Below are 22,265 nucleotides of genomic sequence, written 5' to 3'. Positions count from 1 at the left end.
TTAAGGCTGTTTGCTATCTTGAGGGTGTCAATTCTGTCAAACCTACATAAGTGATTAGACTTGTTTAGTCAAGTTGAGGCAACGATAGGCTGGAAATCTCGCAGCCTCATATACTAGGACAATATGAGGTTCAATGTTCATTGTGAACATTATTTTTTAAGTTACAGCGAATTTAAGTACCGTACATGAACATTTCTGAGCTCTTAATTAATTAAGAATAAGAAGATCGAGGCTCGATCTACGAAGCTTTGGAGCGGCGCCGCCGTCACGCCGTGACGCCCGTCAAGTGTCACGTGTCAACAGCGTCCACCACACCGTCCCGTGCTGCTGCTGCCCGCCGCGCGTGTGTGTGTGTGTGTGTGTCAGGCGGCCTGCTGCCCCAGCACCCTCACCCTGTACCACTGCTGCTGGCTGCTACCGCACGATGGCCAGCAATCCTCCGTCAGGTGGTGTGGTAGGTGTTCACTGTATTTGTGCACATACAAGTTGTCGTCTGTAGGGAAACAGTGGCCAGACAGGGACCAGCAGGAGGTCCAGGGAGGTACCACGTTTTTGACTACCCGCAAGCAACGAGTTGTTCTTGATGGTAGTCAGTCCTCATCTATTCCTGTACCTCAAGGCACCGTCTTGGGCCCCCTTCTTTTCCTTTCCTACATTAATGATCTCCCACTATCACTTATCTCTACTATGTACTAGACTTTTTGCAGATGACAGCTTAGTTTATCGGGATGACCGTCTTCGACTACAGGACGATTTAGCTGCACTTGAAGACTGGGAAGCCAAATGGCAGATGACGTTGAGACCAGACAAATGCCATCACATCCGTTTCACACGTACTAACAAACCTATTCCCTTCATTTACAAACTCCATGACACAAACCTAAACACTGTCTCTTCTCACAAATACTTGGGCGTACAGATCTCAGCAGACATGCGGTGGAACACACACGTGAGCAGCACCAGGGCCAAAGCTCACAGAGCCCTGGGGTTCCTGCGTAGGAACCTTAGCAGGTGTGACGCAAACTTCAAAATTCTTGCATACAAAACACTCGTTCGGCCACACATAGAATATTGTGACACCATCTGGGACCCACACACTAAAAATAACATGAATAAATTAGAGGCCATACAAAACAAAGCTGCAAGATGGGCCAGACGTGATTACAGACACACCACATCAGTCACTTTGCTTAAACAAGACATAAAACTAGACCCATTAGCAACACAAAGACAAATACACAGACAACAAATGCTATATAAAATCACAAACAATTTAGTAGACATAAACAAAGACACTTATTTACACCCAACAACTACACGATCCACTAGAGGCAGCCACAACCTTAAGTACCACACTTACCAGACTAACACTTGTATATTCAAATATTCATTCTTTCCCCGCAGCATCCAAGAGTGGAATCCTCTCCCATCTCATTTAGTTAATAGTCCCACTCTTGACACATTTAGGAATAGGATCATCAATCATTATCTCCCTAATCCTGACCTTTTACCATATCCCAATACCTTTCCTCATCCTAACCCTTATCCTAAGCCTGTCCTGGCCCCTTGATTCCCCCACAACCCCTGCATATCGTGCCACCCGAGAGTGGCCCTCTACGGGTTCCCTAGAAATGAAATAAATAAATGAAATGAGGTTCTTATCTGGGAGCCCAATCACCAGCGCAGGTTGAGCTCCCACGGAGGGGAAGCCTTGCAGTGGCACGCCAGCCCAAATAAGCTGTAAGATAGTGCCAACACTACAACAGCAAAAAACCCTGGCAGGAAAGTGTACTATAAGCCAGACTCAGCAATGGCCTGGCACACTGCGAGCTCTGTATGGAAACGTGGAGTGATCGAGTCACCACATGGACACGTAATGTGTTGACCAGCTCCTGGAACACCTTAAAGGACCTTAAATGGAGAGGAAGTGAAGGAGTGGAAAGAATAAAGAATGCAAGAGGAATGATGTGGAAGAATAAAGGAAGGATACAAGACGAGCAAGGTGGAATAAGTGGAGAGCATCACGTCCATTAGGTGCAGAATTCAAAAAGAGAGCCAACCAGGAAGTCACTGAGACCACTTCTATTGCCAGAATTCCTTTCACTGTACCTTAACATGACCTCTGCATGTCACGAAACAAACGATAAATTAATCCAGACCAGGAAAGGGTTTTACCGGCACCGGGGATCGAACCCACGATCAGCATGATGGGAAAGACACTCCTTAACCAGTCAGCCAAAGAGGTACTGTACCCCTTCGGGTCAGGCACTTCACTCTTTTAAAACGAACAAGGGTAACAGCTTCTGCAACACAGGCTGGCAGGAAACTCCAAAGTTTGACCACGTGAATGAGAAAAAGCTGTGTCTGGCATCACAGTGCCTGTAAGGGACAACAGGTAATACATATCATGACAACAGGCAACTCATGACTTTTGGCATCGCACCTCCTTAGAGGGGGTTCAAGTGAACTTGCAATGACATGTACTGCTAGACAGATAGATGACCTTAGAAAAGAATAGGTATAATGAGGTATATGTCTTCCTTTCCCCACATAAACTAACCCTTTAAGTTTCATTCATTATTTTTTCAAAACTTATTATTTAAGAAACAAGAACTGGCAGGCTAAAGGCTTGTTATAATTACTTGCCATAACTAAAATAAGCTAGGTCAAACTGTAAATTTTGATTTAAAACATCCTGCATTTTTTATGAGTACATATTTTTTTCATAGATTTTTTTATGTTCCATTCAAATCATTTTTGTTTCCCAGAGAAGTCACCTCTTTCATGAAGGGTGGCCCAACCCAAAACAGTCAAGCAGGTTTAGAATCTTTCATAGATTTACATAGAAATGGAGACCACACAGACCCCATGGTCCAGACTAAGTGATTCTACATTAATCAGATGGCTCCAAAACTTTGCATTTCTACCGTAGTTAATATTAAGTTGAAGGAAGTGTCGGTTGAGCTTGTTTTTAAAGGAGTCAATCGCGTTACACTGGACCACAGAAGGTGGGAGCTTATTCCATTCTCGCACTACAATGTTGGTGAAGAAAAATTTGGTGCAGTCTGAATTTACTTGTTTACATTTAAGTTTTGTGCCATTATTCCTCATTCACAGTGAAGTTGCAATATATACAGCCAATGATATTGTTAACTGTAGGAACAACATTTTTCCATTGGCTGTTACTCTCCAGTCAAAGCCTCCTAAGCTAACCCTATAGTAGCATAACTTAGCCATAACTTACCTAAACCCAACCCTTACCCTGCTTAACCAAACCAAACCTAATATACCATGACATTTTGGTCCACTATAGACGATTCAGGGCATATTCCTCCCACTCATTCCCCTCTGACTCCACTATGCCTTTTATTAAAATTCTTAAAATTGATGTTTTCTGTGCCCTCTCTGGCCTCAACCCTCAGAAGCCCGATGGAATGCCTCCTATTGTCCTTAAAAACTGTGCTTCCGTGCTGACTCCCTGCCTCGAAACTCTTTCGCCTGTGCCTGTCAACATCTATCTTTCCTTCCTGCTGGAAGTATGCCGTCATACAGCCTGTGCCTAAGAAGGGTGACTGTTCCAATCCCTCAAACTACTGCCCTATAGCTTTACTTTCCTGTCTATCTACAGCTTTTGAATCAATCCTTAAACAGAAGATTCATAAGCATCTATTCTCTTTTGACCTTCTGATCGCTAGTATGGGTTCTTCAAGGGGTGTTCTACTGGTGATCTTCTTGCCTTCCCAACTGACGCTTGGTCATCCTCTCTTAGCTTTTTCGGTGAAACTTTTGCTGTTACCTTAGATATCTCAAAAGCTTTTGACAGAGTCTGGCACAAATCTTTGCTTTCTAGCTACCCTCCTACAGATTTTATACTTTTCTCTGTACTTTAATCTCCAGTTTCCTATCTTGCATGTCTGTCTCTGCTGTGGTAGACGGTTACTGTTCTTCCCCTAAATCTATCAACAGTGGTGTCCCACAGGGCTCTGATTCATCTCCCATTCTCTCTGTTGTTAAATGATGATCTCTCCAAAACAAACTGTTTAAGCCACTCTCATGCTGATGGCTCCACTCTGCAACTTAATATACATAGGAAGAACAGACACCAGAACACCTGCCGATCTATGGCGAGGGTGTCTGTCTACTACTGCTACTACAAGTAATCTACATGTGGTAGGACAGGATAGAATAGATGAAGGCTCCTCTCCACCCACCTCTCCCTCTGGCAACGTGCTGGCTGGAAATAGTTATAAGAGAACACCATGTGCCTTTAAGGAGGAAAGGGACATGGAAATTTTACAGTAAAGAGAGAAATAAGAGGAAATTACTACTCTAACTTACGCTATTAGTGACCTAAGCTATGGGAGAAATTATCAACATGTCTTCAGGTTGTAGCCGTGCTGCAGTGTGCCTGAAACATGCAAAAAAGGGTTAGTAAAATCTTATTTCCCTGAAGTACTTATCCAATGAAGACTTGAAGCTATTGATACTCTGTGTGCTAACTACTGACGGTGGGAGTCTATTCCAGTGATCGATGACTTATTGAAATAACTTCTGCGCGCCAAGTGTTACATTGGTTTCCCTTTAACTTCACACCGTTGCTGGGTGTTATTGTGTTGGGGTTTCTCTGAAGTAGACTATCTGGGTTAATGTTTTCAAATCTATTAAGGATTTTGAACACTTTAATTAAGTCCCCTCTTACCCTTCACTTTTTTAAGGAAAATATATCTAAACGCTTTAAACGCTCGTCATATGTCAAGTTACGGAGAGCTGGAATTTGTTTGGTTGCTCGTCACTATCTTTTCTAGCAAAACTTGATCTTTCATGTAATTCGGTGACCAGAACTGAATGGCGTATTCTAGGTGTGGTCTTGCAAATGCTGAATATAATCACTTCATAAGTTCAGGTGATTTATAATCAAAGTTTCTTGAGATTAATCCTAACGTCATATTGGCTTTTTTACTCCCAGCAGTACATTGATCGCTCATTTTAAGTGTTACTGATAATGACACCAAGGTCTTTTTCATGTTTTTCTTCACTGAGCTCATGTCCTTGAAGCTGATATTTAAAGATAGGGTTCTTTTCACCTATGTGCATTTCTTTACATTTATCTACGTTGAAACACATTTGCCATTTTTCGCTCCAGTCGGCAAGTCTTATTAAGTCTGATTGAATATTCTCACAATTTTTACTGTTTGTTACCGTACCTCCTAATTTGGTGTCGTCGGCGAATTTGGCTACTTTTGATAGGATATCAGTCTCTAAATTGTTCACGTAAATTATGAATAGTACGTGTTGGCCCCAGGACCAAACCTTGGGGCATGCCACTGGTTACAGGTTGCCAATCGGATGCTTCACCATTAACCCTTTCATTGCGCGCAGTGTGGACGCAACTATCCCCTCAGGCGCAGTCAGGCAGCCCAATTGGGGGTCTCTTTTAACCTCTGTATCTCAAAAACTATTCATCACAGCTGAAAACCAAAAACACCATTGGAAAGAGGAGCTCCAGATCTATAGGAATCGGTTATGTATGCCTCTCTTGCGAATGTACATGCACGTTCAGGGAGTGTTGAATGTTAACACTTACGTCGGTGCGTGTGTGATGATCAGCCATATTGAGGGAACTGTGGACATTTTTTTCTTCAGATTCTGGCAAGGGAGCATTGCCAACTGCAATATTTACAACTATTTGGTCAAAGAATCAGTCAGTGACAGGTGAAGCTGTGCAAAAATGCCGTTATATTGGGCAAGAACATCCACCAGTTACCCGTCCGTAGATTTGCCGCGCTGGGCTGATATGATTTTCCACCAAATTTAGTGAAGAATCCACTCAATTGGCAATCCTGTGTTGTAAGAATTAGTGTTGGAATACTCTCATACACGGGAGATTTGAGTGCGGGTGGAGGTCGCAGCGGGCGTTTAGCGCCACCAGCAAATACGTACGCCTAACGCCCGTTGCAAGCGTTTAACAATGAAAGGGTTAAGAACCACATGCTGTTGTCTGTCTGTGAGCCAGTCATGAATCCACGTGCACAGATGGTCACTTATACTGTGGGAACACAGTTTTGAAATAAGCCTAATGTGGGGAACTTATCAAACGCTCTCTGAAAGTCTAGGTAAATTATGTCATATGGGGCTCGGGCATCCCAACTTGAATAATAGGACAATAATTACTGGCTTGTTTTTTGTCTCCTTTTTTAAAGATCGGGGTAATATTGGCTCTTTTCCACCCAAGGGGCATGCTTGCCTGTGCTAATGACTTGTTGAACATTAACGTTATGGGTAATTCTAGCTGTTGACTGCATTCTCTTAACACGCGAGGAGATAAATTGTTGGGGCCTGGAGATTTATTTGGATCTATTTTGCAGGTACACACGCACTTCACTGATATCAATTTCGGTCAACGCAAGCTTATGTTCTTTAGGGCCTTGAAAAATATTCCTCAGGGCGGGGATTGATGTCATTTTCTCTTTTGTGAATACACTACTATAAAGCCATGCCTTTATCATCGCTAATCGTGTCGCCATTTTCTAATAGTGGGCCGATAGTATTTTTAAAAGTTTTTGTTTCTTATGTAACTGAAAAATAACCTTGGATTTTTCTTAGCCTCAGGTGATATTTTCATCTCATACTCGCGTTTCTGTTTTCTGATTTTCCTTTCGCACTCTCTCTTGATATTGATATAATCAGTATGATCCTGTAAATTGTGTGACAATTTATATTTCTTATACAGTTTTCTTTTTTCGACAATGATTTTCTGAAGGGAATTAGTCATCCACAATGGCTTGTGGTTCTCTGTCCTTTGTGGCTTAAGTGCAATGAATTTATTTACTGTTGCTAAGATTTGTGCAGTGAAACTGTTATACATTTCTTGAATGCGGACGGTATTGAGGAAATGATTCCAGTTTACTAATGCCAATTCTCTTCTCAGGTCCGTAAAATTCGCTTTACTATAGTTAGGTATTAAAAGTGAGTTTTCTCACATCTGATAATGTTGTGGTCGCTGCTTGCAAATGGCTCGCCGACCTCACAGGCACTTATGAGGTGACTGTTGGTCGTGAAGACTAAATCAAGAATGTTGTTTCCGCGTGTCGGCGTGGTAACTGTTTGATAAAGAAATGTGTCGCACAAAGTTTGCTAATCTAGATCCTTTTTTGTCCATTCCAGTTAACCAGTTAATGGAGGGGTTATTGAAGTCACCGCATATTATTGCATTTCTATTTCTGATAACTTTATTTATCTCTACATAGAGGTTTCTATCAATGTCTTCATTTGAGTTAGGAGGTTGGTAAATTATGCCCAGAATATACTTTTCATTATTGATCGTTGAAATGCTTGTACATACAATGAATCATAAGCCTCTGTCTCGGTTGTGTTAAGCTGAATGACTTCTAAATTAGTACTTCTCGCATGTATTATTACACCTCCACCCTTTTTGTGTAGACGACACTTAGCAAACGCTAACCATTAACCCGTGGGCTTCGGCTATGGGAAAGCCGAGAAATGGCCGAGAAACAACAAAATTACACTGCATTTTGAGACTAAGAAAAGAGCATGGAACATACGTCAGAGTACTCCTCTCATAACCATAAAGCCATTAAAAATATTTACTTTACTCAAACTCCATTCTTTTTGGGTGGTGTTTGTTACAAAATAAACAGTCTCGTGATGCGTGGCATCTAGCCGAGAGTCGCTTGTTGTCTACTAATGAGAATTTGACAAGTGATTACTGTATGGATAGCTAATTCAGTATGCCATGACCTTACAGCGCCACCTATGACAAAAAAGCCCACCTCAAGATCACTCACCCACCACAATGACCTCGGGCATTCATGGTGGGTTGCGCTATGCTGCCACCGCCTACAATTAGCTCGAATTAGGTGTTTTATGGCGAGCCCTTTTTAGGGTCCACTGTACCACAGCCACGACTCGTGAAAGCCCTGAAAAGGGTCTGTCGACGTTCTCGGGTTAATAACCACTTCACTTAACTGATGCTTGTCACGCATATTCAACCATGTTTCCATGATCAAAATACAATTTAGGTGAAGTCCATCATTAGCAAACAAGCTCCTGTCATGAATAAAGTGATCCCAGATGTCCACAAACATGACTCCTTCAGGACTACCCAAATCCCTGACACATTCGTTAATCCCCAGCATTCTACTGAGGATGAGGGAACTAACATCGTGCCTAGGGAGCAAACCACACACAACTGAACGCCTCCTGCTGTCCCTCAGCTTCCCGACAAACTTCCTGTACGTACTTGTCTAGAACCTCCTCTGACCTACCTTTCATGGCATTGTTTGTTCCGACCAGGTAAACAAACAGTCTCTCCTCTGAGGTAGTGACAGCCAAGTCGTCAACCTTCTCAGCTATATGCTCATTTCTACACCCAGGGAAAACTACATGCCTACACCTCGCTCTCTTCCTACAAAACTCCTGGTCCTGCTGTCTAACCAAACTATCCCCGACGAGAACGAAGCTAGGATCGTTATCAACTTGGTCGTCTAACACTGGAACCTGTTCCTCGTCACGACACCACGTACTGTAACTGACATCTGCACCTACAGCCTTACTCCCTTTTCTAACTGGCTGGAAGGAATCTAAGGTACCTACCTTCTTCTCTACCTCACCTACTCTATCTTCCAACCTCTCTACCTTCTCAACTACCTTAAACTCACTCTCCCCGACCCTCCCTACATCCAATCCTAACACACCCTCAAGAGGCTGTAACTTGCTATCTAACACTTTTAACTCTACACTTAACTTGTGTTCAGTTTCACAGAAGAAACATACAGTGTACTCACCGTTATCCTTGTTGAGGAAGTCCTTCGTGAACTCCCTCCTGCAAGTAACACACGGATACCTCGTTGCCGCTGGCATCGTGGCCTGACTGCAAGAGCTCGAGAAGAGAGACGTCCACTCACCTGAGCTTCCCCGCTGCTCAGTCTTACAGTATTTCAACAGAAGACCTGCCTTACAGGAATTACATGATTCTAGGCTGGATGCTGCAGAATGCTTGACCTCAGATCTTGCTATCATTTCCGATTAGGGCAAGAGGAACTTAGTGTCCTTCAGTTCCTCAAAAACTCAAGTTATCCACCTGTAAACTTGACACAATCTTCCAAACACCTATCCTCTATTCTTTGACAACACTCAGCTGTCATTTTCCTCAATAAACATCCTCAGTTTATCCCTAACTCAAAATCTTAACTGGAAACTTCATATCTCACTTGCTAAATCAGCTTCCTCGAGGTTGGGCGTTCTGTACCGTCTCCACCAGTTCTTTTCCCCCTCCTTGATGCTGTCCATATACAGGGGCCTTGTCTGCCCTCATATGGAATATGTATCTCATTTGTGGGGGGTGCTCCACACACACAGCTCTACTAAACAGAGTGGAGTCTAACGGCCGTAGTATTAATCTCCCCCATTCCCGTTCCCTTCCCTTCCCTTTCTCTTGGCTGTGACCCGCAGTTTTAAGCGTCCCCGGGGGTTGGGAATGATTAACACTACCTGGAGAGAGAGCAGATGGGGTCGAAAAAGTGTTGACTCCGCGGGGAAGCGAGGCAGGACATCTTTAGGTTCCTCTCCTTATATTTTGCATGAATAAATAGTGTTCTATTTGTTATTATAGAAGAAAATATATTGAAAAGTATCAGAATATTTCTATGACTGATATTGTATCGCAAACTTTGCTGAAGTTAATGTATTTCTTTTAGTTTGTAAAGACTCTTGTGTTTCCATTTGATTGTAAACATACAGGTATTCCTGAAGATTCCTTTATAATTGCCCCCAAAATGGCAAAAGACGGCAGATTGATGACTAAATATGGCATTATTATAGTAATACTTAACATATGCCATAAAAAAGGGCATTTCTTGGTAACCACCTTGATTTAAGACAAAAATGCCACCAATGACACGACCTGGCAACCCCTATGTGGCTGCCCCATGGCTGCCCGGGTGTGTGACCAGTCATGGATACCAACCTGTCTCATAAATTAACTTACCCGCATTACCTGCTATTTACATGTAGATCAATTACCCTATTGTTTTGTTTTATGATATATAATGTATATGAATACAATGGTGTGTGAAAAATGCATTATTTATCTCGTTTTCTGTAATTATTGGTTTGAAAGTGCTGCCAACATTATTATGACCAGCGGGTTGGTCCTGTCTGGCCCACTGGGGACAGGAAGGGGATGGGGCGCTTTACACATACCCCAGACCCGAGTATGGGGATGGGGACAGAAAGGGAATGGGGAAGATTAATGCTATGGCCGTAAGGCTCTTTGTCTCATCAACTCCTCTCCTCTTACTGACAGTCTCCTACCTCTTGATTTCCGCCACCATATTGCCTCTCTATCTTCTATCGATATTTTTGTGCCGACTGCTCTTCTGAACTTGCTAACTGCATGCCTCCCCCCCTCCCACAGCTCTGCTGCACACAACTCTCTACACTTGTTCATCCTTATTCTATCCAAATCCCTTATGCAAGAGTCAACCAGCATCTTCATTCTTTTATCCCTTCTGCTGGTGAACTCTGTAACATGCTTCCTTCATCCATATTTCCTCCTGCCCACAACTTGAACTCTTTCAAGGGGAGAGTATCAAGACACCTCTCCACTCAAAATTAACCTCTCTTCTGGCCTCTTGTTCTGTTTTCTTTGGTGGGAGTAGCGTCTAGTTGACCTTTTTGTTCCTATTTTGTTTTTTGCTGTTGAGCTGCCTCCCTTGATGTAAAAAAAGGGAGTTCTCAGCATCCCAAAATTTTTTGACATGACTACTACTTTCAGATAAATTTTGATGTTCCCTTTAGCAATCTGTTCTTTGTTTGGCTTAATCACTGTTTTTCAAGGGGAGCCACTACCTCAAATAAGCCTTGGGGAGTCCAGGGTGGGCTTGCCTCCCCCATTGTTTGGGAGCTCAGGTATTGAATTAGGGTTAGTAAGAAATAATATTCATAGCATTAATGTTTCTCCTCTGAAAAATTGCTTGTGAAGGATGTTCTCCCTTGAAGAAAGTACATACCATAATCATAATTTTTTCTCAAAAAGCAATTATCAGATCACTGAATGCATATCAAAACTGATCCAAAATAAATGAGTTATCGATAATAAGAGGGATGCTGAGAAACCCAAATTTTTCCCCTAGACCAGCGTTGAGTGCATTACCCAGCCATGAAACAGGTTAGAATAAAGAGGTGCATACATTTATCACATCTGTAGTCATACCTATGATGCTCTGGTGACACTAGGTGTCTAACCCTCTGAAGGGGAAATAGTGCAGTTTAGCTCATCCCCTGAACGATGGGTAATATGTGCTGCCTATCTCCATATACTTTTTTTTTTCAATCCAGGAACATTTGCATGCCGGTATACAATAGGTCAATATTTTGTGAGGATGATGCACTGGTTTGTTAATTTATCTCTCATGTAGTATTACTATTTGTGCTAAAGTTATATGTTACTTCTATAATAGTAATAGTAATAGTGAATTATGCCAGAGTAAAACAGGCAGTCTGGTATCCTGATTCAGCCAGACCTTTCCCCAAGATGAGCCCGGGGTACAAAATGTTTGGTGAAAAAACTACTGCTTATCAACATGTTAAGACTGTAACCAAGATTATTCATTCCAACCTTTTCAAATCACAAAAAAGGTTTTCCTTTGTAAATTAATGCTACTGATGCCGGTGGCTTCCAAATCTGCTGGGGAGGATTGTGGTGGTGATGCCAGCGGCTGTGTGCTCTTGTCCTACGAACACTTGCGGCAGAGTCAAGGCTAGGGTTGCAAAGGGTGGGAAAAATAGATAATTTTTGAATTTTTCTTGCATATTTGTATTGATAAACAAACCAATTTTGGTTAATATATTTATTGATTAAAAAAAATTAAGTAACAAAAATTATATTTCCAATAGGTTAGGTCAAGTTTAAGAAACTTTCAAACACATGATATCCAAATACCTGTAGCATAAATTAACAAAGAAAGCCTCGACTGTGTTATAGAGAAAGTCTCATAAGTAAGGAAGAAAAAATGATTTTTCTGAGTCAAGGTGATGGTTACTGTTCAAGATTTTGTTGGGTTACGTTTAGGAAATTTTCAAACGTGATATCCAGAAACCTATAGGATGAATTGACAAAGAAAGCCTTCACTGTGTTATATAAAGGGTCTCATTAGCAAGGAAGCATAGATGAGTTTTTCTGAGTCAAGACGTATGATAATTTTTTGTAGTTTTGTTAGGTTAAGCTAAGTTTAGGGCGTCTTCAGATACATAATAGGCGACAGCTTATGGCACAAAATAACAAAGAATGACCTCACTCAGTCAGTAAGCAAGCATATATGATTTTTCTGAGTAAAGACATATGGTAACTTTGTCATTGTTATGTTAGGTTAAGTTTAGGATATCTTCAAACACATGATAGCCAGCACCTCATGGTATAAATCAACAAATAATGCTATGGTGAGGTTAAGGTGTATAGTTGAAGTGACTGATGGGAGAGTACAAGGAAGGGAGAGAAAACTGATAAACAAGGGAGAGGTAGTTAGTGAAATATGGCTGACGTCAATGTGAGAGGGATCATATTTAAAGCTCAATTTTTTTTTTTCAAATTTTTTTTTTTCAATTTTTTTTTTTTTTTTTTTTTTTTTACAGCTAAAGAAACAGCTCAAGGGCAACTAAAAAAAAAGGTGTAAAAAAAAGCCCGCTAATCTCTGATCCCACAAAGACAAAAGTAATGAGCGGCCAAAAGAGAGGTCAATTTCGGGAGGAGAGGAGAGGTGTTGCAACTTCTAATTTCTCTGAGTGAGATTAATGTGTCTAGTTGAAGTGAGCAGGACATCAACGTTGGGATAGCACAGGGAAGGGGGAGAAAACTAATATATATAGCACGCAAGACACACACCTCCCTCTTTGCTTATGATATTCACTTCCTTATGGTTTTATTTTGATGGGATGAAAATATTTACTTGTCTTGCTGTTGATACGGAGAGACAAATGGGACAGAAAGGGCAGGCAGCATTTACAGCATCTCTCTCTCTCTCTCTCTCTCTCTCTCTCTCTCTCTCTCTCTCTCAGCATTTCCAGCATCCTTCTCTCTCTTGGGGGTGTTGAATCGTGCTTATGCTTGAGTTTCTGACTTTCTCGTGTGTTTCAAGTGTGTTGTTGTGATCCCGAGTGTTTTCATGTGTGATTTGGGTGTGTTGGGTTGCGTGAGTTTCTTGTGTGTTTCTTGAGTGTTTTTTGCGTTGTGCTTGCCAACACCTCACTCTTGAATTCCCCTGAGGATTCAATCTGCTCCTCCTCACTACACCCTCTTTAACCTGGCAGCGTCGGTGGACCCATTTTTGGGCTCCCATGAGTTGGTCCGCTGAAACGGCGGACCCCGTTTGGGGCTCGGCTCAAAACACCTAATTCGAGCTAATTGTAGGCGGTGGCGGCATAGAGCAACCCACCATGTATGCCCTGGGTCATTGTGGTGGGTGACTGATCTTGAGGTGGGCTCATTTGTCGTAGGTGGTGCTGTAAGGTCATGGCAGACTGAATTAGCTATCCATACAGTAATCACTTGTCAAATTCTCTAAAGTAGACAACAAGCGACTCTCGGCTAGATGCCACGTGTCATGAGAATGTATATTTTGTAAAAAAAAAACCCCAAAAAGAATGGATTTTGAGTATAAGTAAATATTTTTAATGGGTTTATGGTTATGAGATGAGTACTCTGATATACGTTTCACGCTCTTTTCTTAGTCTCAAAATACAGTGTAAGCCCACGGGTTAAATCCCCTAGAGGATTAACCCTTCCTACCTCCCTTTCCCTCACCTCACCTAAGCCCCCCCACCCTTGCTCACCTCACCTCCTCACTACAAATCCCCTAGAGGATTAGCCCTTCCTACCCCTCCCTCACCTCCACATATTTCTAAGCCCCCCCCTCGCTCACCTCACCTCTTTCCTAACCCTCCTTGATCTCACACACCTCACCTCACCTCTTTCCTAACCCTCCTTGATCTCACACACCTCACCTCACCTCTTTCCTAACCCTCCTTGATCTCACACACCTCACTCACCCCCTCTCTTTCCCCCTCTTCACTCACCTCACATCCCTTCCTACTCCTCCTCTCTCTCACTTTACCTCCTTTCCTAAACCCCCTCTCACTCACCCCACCTTTCCAAATCCCCTTCACTCTGTGTTTTTATCTCTTTCATTTCAGGCAATCATTAATCACTTTCAGCTAAGATGGCGCCTAAGAAGTGCAGTACTTGTAACGGTAGCTTCTCAGCTCACTTTTTTACAGGGCGTTCTGTTGTCTGTCGACTGTGTCTCTCCAGGCAGCATCTCGAGACAAGACTGCAGGAGCAAGAAGAGAAGATGGAAGCAGGTCAGAATAAAATAATAGAGCTTTCTCGCACTGTTGCCTCCTTGCAGGAATTCATCCAGGCTAACGTTGCCAGCGGACAACACCACGCAGCTGGAGGGTGGTAGTGGCACCGCCCATGATGGCTTCACCGTCGTGAATGGAGGAGCCAAACCAGCCAGACAAGCAATTTATCCTGTTCATTGCTTCAACAGGTTTGCCATTCTGGAGGAGGAGGACGAGCAGGAGAGCACCTTCCTGGTGGGTGACTCCATGATTCGCCAGCAGGTAGTTGAGTTCTGCGGCAGAGTTCCTCGTCGAAGACGGAACTATTGCTATCCTGGTGCTGGGATCGACGATATAACTGCTGCTCTTGAGGAGATCTCCCCCCAGGCTACTAATGATTCACTGTTTGTTATTCACACAGGTACGAACGACGTCACCACGACCCGGTCTGAGGAACTCCTGGACAAGTACCGTAGGCTCATCCAGCAGTATAAGTCTAAATCCCCTAACATTTTGATTTCAGGAGTTCTACCACGGACATGGGCGGAGAGCAACTTCTTCAGAAAGGCCTTCAGCCTAATCAACCGCTTGCAGACTCTTTGCAGAGAGCTGGGCGTGGAGTTCTTTAATGCCAGGGACAATTTCTACGGACAAAGTGAGCTCTTCCACAGGGACGGAATACACCTGTCTCCCATCGGGGCAGCCAGATTCGGAAGGCTCCTCAACGACGCAGTATGTGTCATCCAAGGAAAAAAACGAGTCACAGCCACGTCCCTCCACCCCGCCCGTGTAAATAGACGCCGTGCATCGCAACAAACCCGTAACTGTGATCCAGCAAGTACCTCCACCTCCACCAAGCCTCTAGATAACTTAAAAATCCTTAATTTCAATGCGTGTAGCCTAAGAAACAAATTTGATGAACTGAGATGTCTTGCTCTAACAGAAAATAGACATAATTGCTACAACCGAAACATCTATCGACACCACAAATATTGATTTAAGTTCCGAATACAACATAGATGGCTACAGACTCTTCAACAAAGATCGTGTAAACCGTAGAGGCGGTGGCGTCACCCTTTTTGTCAAAAGCTATTTGCAACCCACTGACAAAACACCAAGAGACAGTAACGTTGAACATTTGTGCGTGCGAGTAAACATTGCAAAAGTCAATTTAAAATATATCTGTCACCTACAGGCCTCCCGGGCAATCACTCGATGACGACCTTGAAATGTACAGCGTTTTAAGGCAGTCACTTAATAACAGCGACTCACTGATATTAGGAGACTTTAACCTCCCCCATATCGACTGGGCGACACTGTCAGGTACAGAAGGCGAGTCACATAGAATGATCGAATTTCTAGAAGAAAATTATCTAAGCCAAATGGTTTCTGAACTAACTCGACAAAATAACATACTCGACCTTGTTATAACGACCCAAGATAACCTAGTCAGTAATGTCACGGTAGGAGAACACCTCGGTTCTTGCAATCATAAATTAGTCCGCGTCGACATTAGAGCTCAAACATCAGTGACTGAAAATAAAGTAAAGGTGCCCAGTTTCAAAAGTGCTAACTTCGTAGAAATCCGACAAAAACTAACAGAAATACAACTATCTGATGACGGCAATGTAGAGGAAGCCTGGCTAAGCTTTAAAAATCACTTACTCACTCAGCAGAACATATTCGTCCCCTTGTGCGAGAAGCGAATTAACACTAATAAAAGCCCACCTTGGTTTAATAGCGAAATTAAACACTTGGTCAAGGAGAGAAAATTGTTTTACAGGTTAAAGAAAGAACAAAGCACGCCCAAAAACATTAGACTTTATAACGATGCCAGGCGACGAGTAAAAAGATTAGTATGTCAGGCAAAGCGTAGATATGAAGTAAATATTGCAGCCAACTGTAAAAATAGTCCGAAATCTTTCTTCAGTTACATAAACAACAGAAAGGCCATCAGAAGTGGAATTGGACCTTTAACAAACAGCGACGGTGCACTAGTGACTGAAAGCCAACACATTGCAAACCTCTTAAACAGTTACTTTTCCTCGGTGTTTAATACTAACAGTCTTCCTCCCACTACCACCATCACTAGTACTAATGTAAATCTCGAGCATGCATTGCCTAATTTTGAAATAACAACCGATGAAGTCCTTAAAGCTCTCCATTCACTTAAAACAAATAAAAGTCCCGGACCCGATAAAGTTTATCCTATACTGCTTAAAGAAACAAAGAGCGAAATAGTCTCCTCCCTCACAACCGTATTCAATATGTCCTTGCGATAAGGCATCGTCCCTTCAGATTGGAAAAAGGCTAACGTGACACCGATTTTTAACCCGTGGGCTTCGGCTATGGGAAAGCCGAGAAGTGGCCGAGAAACGGCATCATTACGCTGCATTTGAGACTAATAAATGAGCATGGAACGTATCTCAGAGTACTCCTTTCATAACCGTAAAGCCATTAAAAATATTTATTTAAACTCAAACTCCATTCTTTTTGGGTGGTGTTTGTTACAAAATATACATTCTCGTGACACGTGGCATCTAGCCGAGAGTCGCTTGTTGTCTACTTTAGAGAATTTGACAAGTGATTACTATATGGATAGCTAATTCAGTCTGCCATGACCTTACAGCACCACCTACGACAAATAAGCCCACCTCAAGATCAATTACCCACCACAATGACCCAGGGCATGCATGGTGGGTTGCTCAATGCCGCCACCGCCTACAATTACCTCGAATTAGGCATTTTGAGCCGAGCCCCATGCAGGGTCCACCGTTTCAGTGGACCGACTCGCTGGAGCCCAAAAATGGGTTCGCCGATGCTGTCGGGTCAAGAAAGGAGACAAAAAAATACCAGGTAACTACCGACCCATTAGTCTAACTTCAATTGTAGGTAAGCTACTTGAGAGCATAATTAAAGACAAAATTGTGAGTTACCTCGAAAGCCACTCATTAATTGGGGATTCACAACATGACCTCCATAACAAAAGATCCTATTGAACTTTTATAACGACCTCTTCTCAGTTTATGACGTAACCAAATCATTGGACGTAGTCTATCTTGATTTCCAGAAAGCGTTTGATAAAGTCCCACATCATAAATTACTTTATAAATTAAAGCAAATAGGTATTGACGGTCAAGTAAACCAGTGGATCGCAAAGTGGTTGAGCAACAGACAACAAAGAGTGGTGATTGACGGATGTAACTCAGAGTGGGTGCCGGTCACTAGTGGCGTCCCTCAGGGCTCGGTTCTTGGCCCAGTGCTCTTCATTATTTACATCAACGACATGGATGTTGGACTCAATAATTGCATTAGTAAATTTGCAGAAGACACAAAGATTGGTAACTCAGTTCTCACTGACGAAGACAGGCAAAGCCTCCAAGAGGATTTGCACAAAATTTCAGCTTGGGCGGATAGATGGGAGATGCCCTTTAATGTAGACAAGTGCCAGGTCCTTCAAGTTGGAACAAGAAATAAGAAGTTCGATTACGAAATGCGCGGCGTTAAACTCACAAGCGTTCAATGCGTTTAGGACCTGGGGGTCAAAATCGCGTCAAACCTCAAATTCTCACATCAATGCATCGATGCAGCAAATAAAGCGAACAGAATGTTGGGCTTCATTAAAAGAAACTTTTTATTCAAGAATAAAGATGTAATACTTCCGCTCTACAATAGTTTAGTCAGACCCCACTTGGAATATGCGGTACAATTTTGGTCTCCTCAGCATGCAAAGGACATTGCTAAATTAGAAGGTGTTCAGCGTCGAGCAACAAAAATGATCCCTTCCTTGCGCAACAAATCCTACGAAGAAAGGCTTTCCACCCTTAACATGTTCTCTCTTGAGAAACGTCGCCTCCGAGGAAAACTGATCGAATGTTTTAAAATACTTAATGGCTTCACGAATGTAGACAAAACAAAATTGTTTATGATCGATGACACTTTGCGAACGAGGAACAATGGCACAAAACTCCAATGTGGACAAGTAAATTCAGACTGCACCTAATTTTTCTTCACCAACGTTGTAGTGCGAGAATGGAATAAGCTCCCGCCATCAGTGGTCCAGTGTAACACGATTGACGCCTTTAAAAACAAGCTCGACCGTCACTTCCTTCAACTTAATATTAACTAGAGTAGAAAAGCAATGTTTTGGAGCCATCTTATTAGTGTAGATTCATTTAGGTTGAAGGACAGACCACCTAGTTTGGACCATGGGGTCTGTGTGGTCTGATTTTCTATGTAATATATGTAATTCTCTCTCTCTCATCATTTCCAGCATCCTTCTCTCTCCCTCTCTCTCTCATCATTTCCAGCATCCTTCTCTCTCCCTCTCTCTCTCTCATCATTTCCAGCATCCTTCTCTCTCCCTCTCTCTCTCTCTCTCTCTCTCAGCATTTCCAGCATCCTTCTCTCTTGGATAAACTATTAACACAGTGAAACTATCCCATAATGAACACCACTGAGTGCCGGGGATTGAACCCGGGCCTTCCGAGTAGAAGTCAGGGCAGCAAACTAACTACACCACCAATGAGTGTTCATTATGGGGTATTTTCACTGTGTTAATACAGTTTCTCTAATGTTTATATACACCGTATGTGCCATGAGGAGTTGATTAAAAGTGTTTCCGACAGTCACGAGTGTGAGCGGGCTGGGGTGTCAGTTATTGGCCATAGCAGTGGCTTCTGGCGCAGTGACCTTTCAGCTCATCGGTGGCGTGGTTGGTTTGCTGCCCTGACTTCTGCTCAGAGGGCCTGGGTTTGATCCCCAGCACTCAGTGGTGTTCATTATGGGATCTCTCTCTCTCTCTCTCTCTCTCTCTCTCTCGTAAAATCTTTAACCTGACTTGCAATATGTGTGTGTAGAAATATGTTTATGAAATTATCCATGAAGAAATTAATAAACCTTTCTTTTCTCCCTCTCTCCTCTTCTATCCCTTCCACCTTTTGCTTCTCTGCTTTCAATGTCTTGCTCTCTTCCTCTCCTCTCCTGCAGGCCGGCCCAGACCTCAGATCCCAGGTGTACGGACAGCTGGAAGGTGCCGACACAGGGTTCTGAGGGGGCGGCTTTCCATGCAGGGTAGGGAAGTTGTGGCCTTGGCCACAGCTGTGTGCTGGCCGTGTCTGTGCCCACGCCCTGGGCCTGTGCTGGGCAGGACCCCGGCCTGCATGTCCCCTACCCCAGCCTGTGCTGGGCAGGAACCAGCGACCTGCATGTCCCCCACCCCAGCCTGTGCCGGGCAGGAACCCCCGACCTGCATGTCCCCACACCAGCCTGTGCTGGGCAGGAACCCCCGACCTGCATGTCCCCACACCAGCCTGTGCTGGGCAGGAACCCCCGACCTGCATGTCCCCACACCAGCCTGTGCCGGGCAGGAACCCCCGACCTGCATGTCCCCACACCAGCCTGTGCTGGGCAGGAACCCCCAACCTGCATGTCCCCACACCAGCCTGTGCTGGGCAGGAACCCCCGACCTGCATGTCCCCACACCAGCCTGTGCTGGGCAGGAACCCCCGACCTGCATGTGCCGGGCAGGAACCCCCGACCTGTATGTCCCCACACCAGCCTGTGCCAGGCAGCAACCCCCGACCTGCATGTCCCCCACCCCTGTGCCTGGCCTGTGCTGGCCTGCAGGGAGGCTCTCTACACATGTATTCTCTCGGTGCGCATCAACACTTAGGAGGCAAAGAAACACTGATGACAATAATAATTATATTAATATTTATAATGATAAATGATGATGACCACAACAATAAAAATAAAAATTATAATAATGATAAAAATAAAAATAATAATGATAATAATAATAATAATAATAATAATCATAATATTAATATAATACTTCTTGGGTGCTTTAATTTATCCCTCAATCAGTGTGCCGGGCCTCGGGGCGGCCTGCACGGCATGTCTGCTCCTAACACGGCCATTAAGACTATTTATGAACCACTCCACAAATTATGGTAAAAACTGGCAAGTAAAAAATAAGTTTGACAACATAAGTTCCTGCCTGAAAAGTTTCCAGTGTGAAATGCTGCATCTTATGTTGCAGTCATATATATATATACATATATATATATATATATATATATGTGTGTGTCTATATATATATCTATATATATATATCTCTATATATATATATATATATATATATATATATATATATATATATATATATATATATATATATATATATATATATATATATATATATATATATATATATATATATATATATATATATATAGTTTGTTAAGCCTAATATTGGAAAAAAATCAGATTGCTGTATTATCTTACACACACACACGCACACACACAGAGATACATGGATTTAAAGCTAAGCTTGATAAACTGAGATTTGGATACAGGACCCTTGAAGTGTAGCTTGCTTCATGTACATCACAACTAGGTACACACACACACACACACACACACACACACACACACACACACACACACACACACACACACACACACACACACACACACACACACACACACACACACACAGCCCTGCCAAGCACTGGAGTGTAACAAAGCTACAAACTCTCCCCACCTCACATAAGGCGACAACTTTACTCAAGCATAGTTGGGGGGAGACGACCCTCGGCAGACCTGTCCGTCCTTGTTGCGGGGAACACACTGGCCCGACTCAGGGACCAGACAGCCAATGAGCCTTCACTTAGTGTTCATTAAAGTCTTCCACCAATCACAGCGTGCCTACATACTGCACAAGACTGACTGCACTTCCCTTCACTGAATATCCAGCACTTGTCCATCCCACAGAGTACTCCTACAGCACTGCACCTCACAGAGACTGCCAGCAGCTGGCCTACACGGGCGAGTCCTTGGTGATGCTGTTCTTGGAGTCACTCTTCTTGAGGTCCTCTTCCTTCTTCACGTCCTCCTTCTCCTGGTCACTGTGGGAAGGCGGAGTGTTAGGGAGCAGGCACACATGGAACAAAGGGTTTAGTATCTGTTCATGCCACACACCGCCCTAACAGAGCCCTTGGGAATCACCAAAATAAAGACTGTCAGCTACCAGGTCTGTGCAGTGTCTCTGTCTGGTGGATGTGTGACTAGCCAGCAAAGTTATCTACATGAGATCAAAACTGTATTACATAAAAGTAGCTCAAGGGATGTACAAATATGTCAGACTTTAACAACAGGCATCATAGCCTTGGGATTCTAAAGGGCTCAGTTAGGCTCTTCATAAAACCAGTGCACCAGAGCCACTGCACATGGCACTTCCTGAGACTTGATTCAAACACATGATAGAACACACACATACACACACTAATACACCTGTGGAGTGGAGGGGAGTGCCTGGCCTGGCCCCAGGCCCTGATGGTGTACCTTACTGGATACTAAATGAAAGAGAAGGCAGAGACCAACTGTCAAATGAGATTCCCAATATAAAACAGGATAATACAGTGGACAGAGAACCAGTCTGAGGAATTAAATTCAATCATTTGCCAGAGCAGGGCGGAGTATACTGACATCAGACAGAGAGAGTTGGAGGATATTGAAAAAGGCTTTTGTCCTGCAGTGGAATTTTATGGCTGCTGATGATGATGATGATTAAATCTGATAAGATGATGAGTAGATATACATCATATCAACACACACAAAGGTTTCCCCAGGGATCCACATGTCATTCAGCCCCAAGGGATGGATGAAAGCTTGGGCTGCACACTGACTGCCCAGGATGGGATGTGAACCTTTGTCCAAGGATCCACAGCTACGTATGCCAACCACTGCGTCAAGGAGGCACCAAGCCGAGTGCTAGGCTGCCAAGCACCGGGTGACTTCCTCTCCTAAATAAGTAAACGTGCAACAGATGCAGGCAAGAGAGAAGGAGAATAATGCCAGACCTGAATGATGGGTTATTGAGTATCATCACAGCATGAATAATG

The 22,265-nt window shown here is 43.2% G+C and overlaps 2 protein-coding genes across 10 annotated transcripts in view; one reads left to right on the top strand and one right to left on the bottom strand.

The window, feature by feature from the left end:
• Positions 1-294: 294 nt before the first annotated feature.
• Positions 295-20,032, top strand: LOC126996255 (uncharacterized). Its single transcript, XM_050856630.1, has 3 exons — positions 295-454; positions 19,348-19,900; positions 19,987-20,032. The coding sequence occupies exons 2-3, from the start codon at positions 19,425-19,427 to the stop codon at positions 20,030-20,032; spliced, it is 522 nt and encodes a 173-aa protein (XP_050712587.1). The 5' UTR covers positions 295-454; positions 19,348-19,424.
• A 743-nt stretch (positions 20,033-20,775) lies between these two features.
• LOC126995804 (fasciclin-2-like) overlaps positions 20,776-22,265 on the bottom strand; it is a 76,456-nt gene continuing 74,966 nt past the window's right edge. For all 9 annotated transcript variants that reach the window (XM_050855652.1, XM_050855649.1, XM_050855653.1 and 6 more), the window contains one exon: positions 20,776-21,269. Coding sequence is in view for 3 of the 9 variants with exons in the window: in XM_050855656.1 (XP_050711613.1) it covers positions 21,182-21,269 (88 nt within the window). In the remaining 6 variants the exon portion in view is untranslated. The remainder of the gene's footprint in view (positions 21,270-22,265) is intronic.

This window comes from Eriocheir sinensis, chromosome 9 (assembly GCF_024679095.1).
Source record: "Eriocheir sinensis breed Jianghai 21 chromosome 9, ASM2467909v1, whole genome shotgun sequence".
Classification (NCBI taxonomy): domain Eukaryota; kingdom Metazoa; phylum Arthropoda; class Malacostraca; order Decapoda; family Varunidae; genus Eriocheir; species Eriocheir sinensis.
The sequence above is the reverse complement of the archived record's forward strand: the minus strand, read 5'-3'. Positions and strand labels throughout refer to the sequence as shown.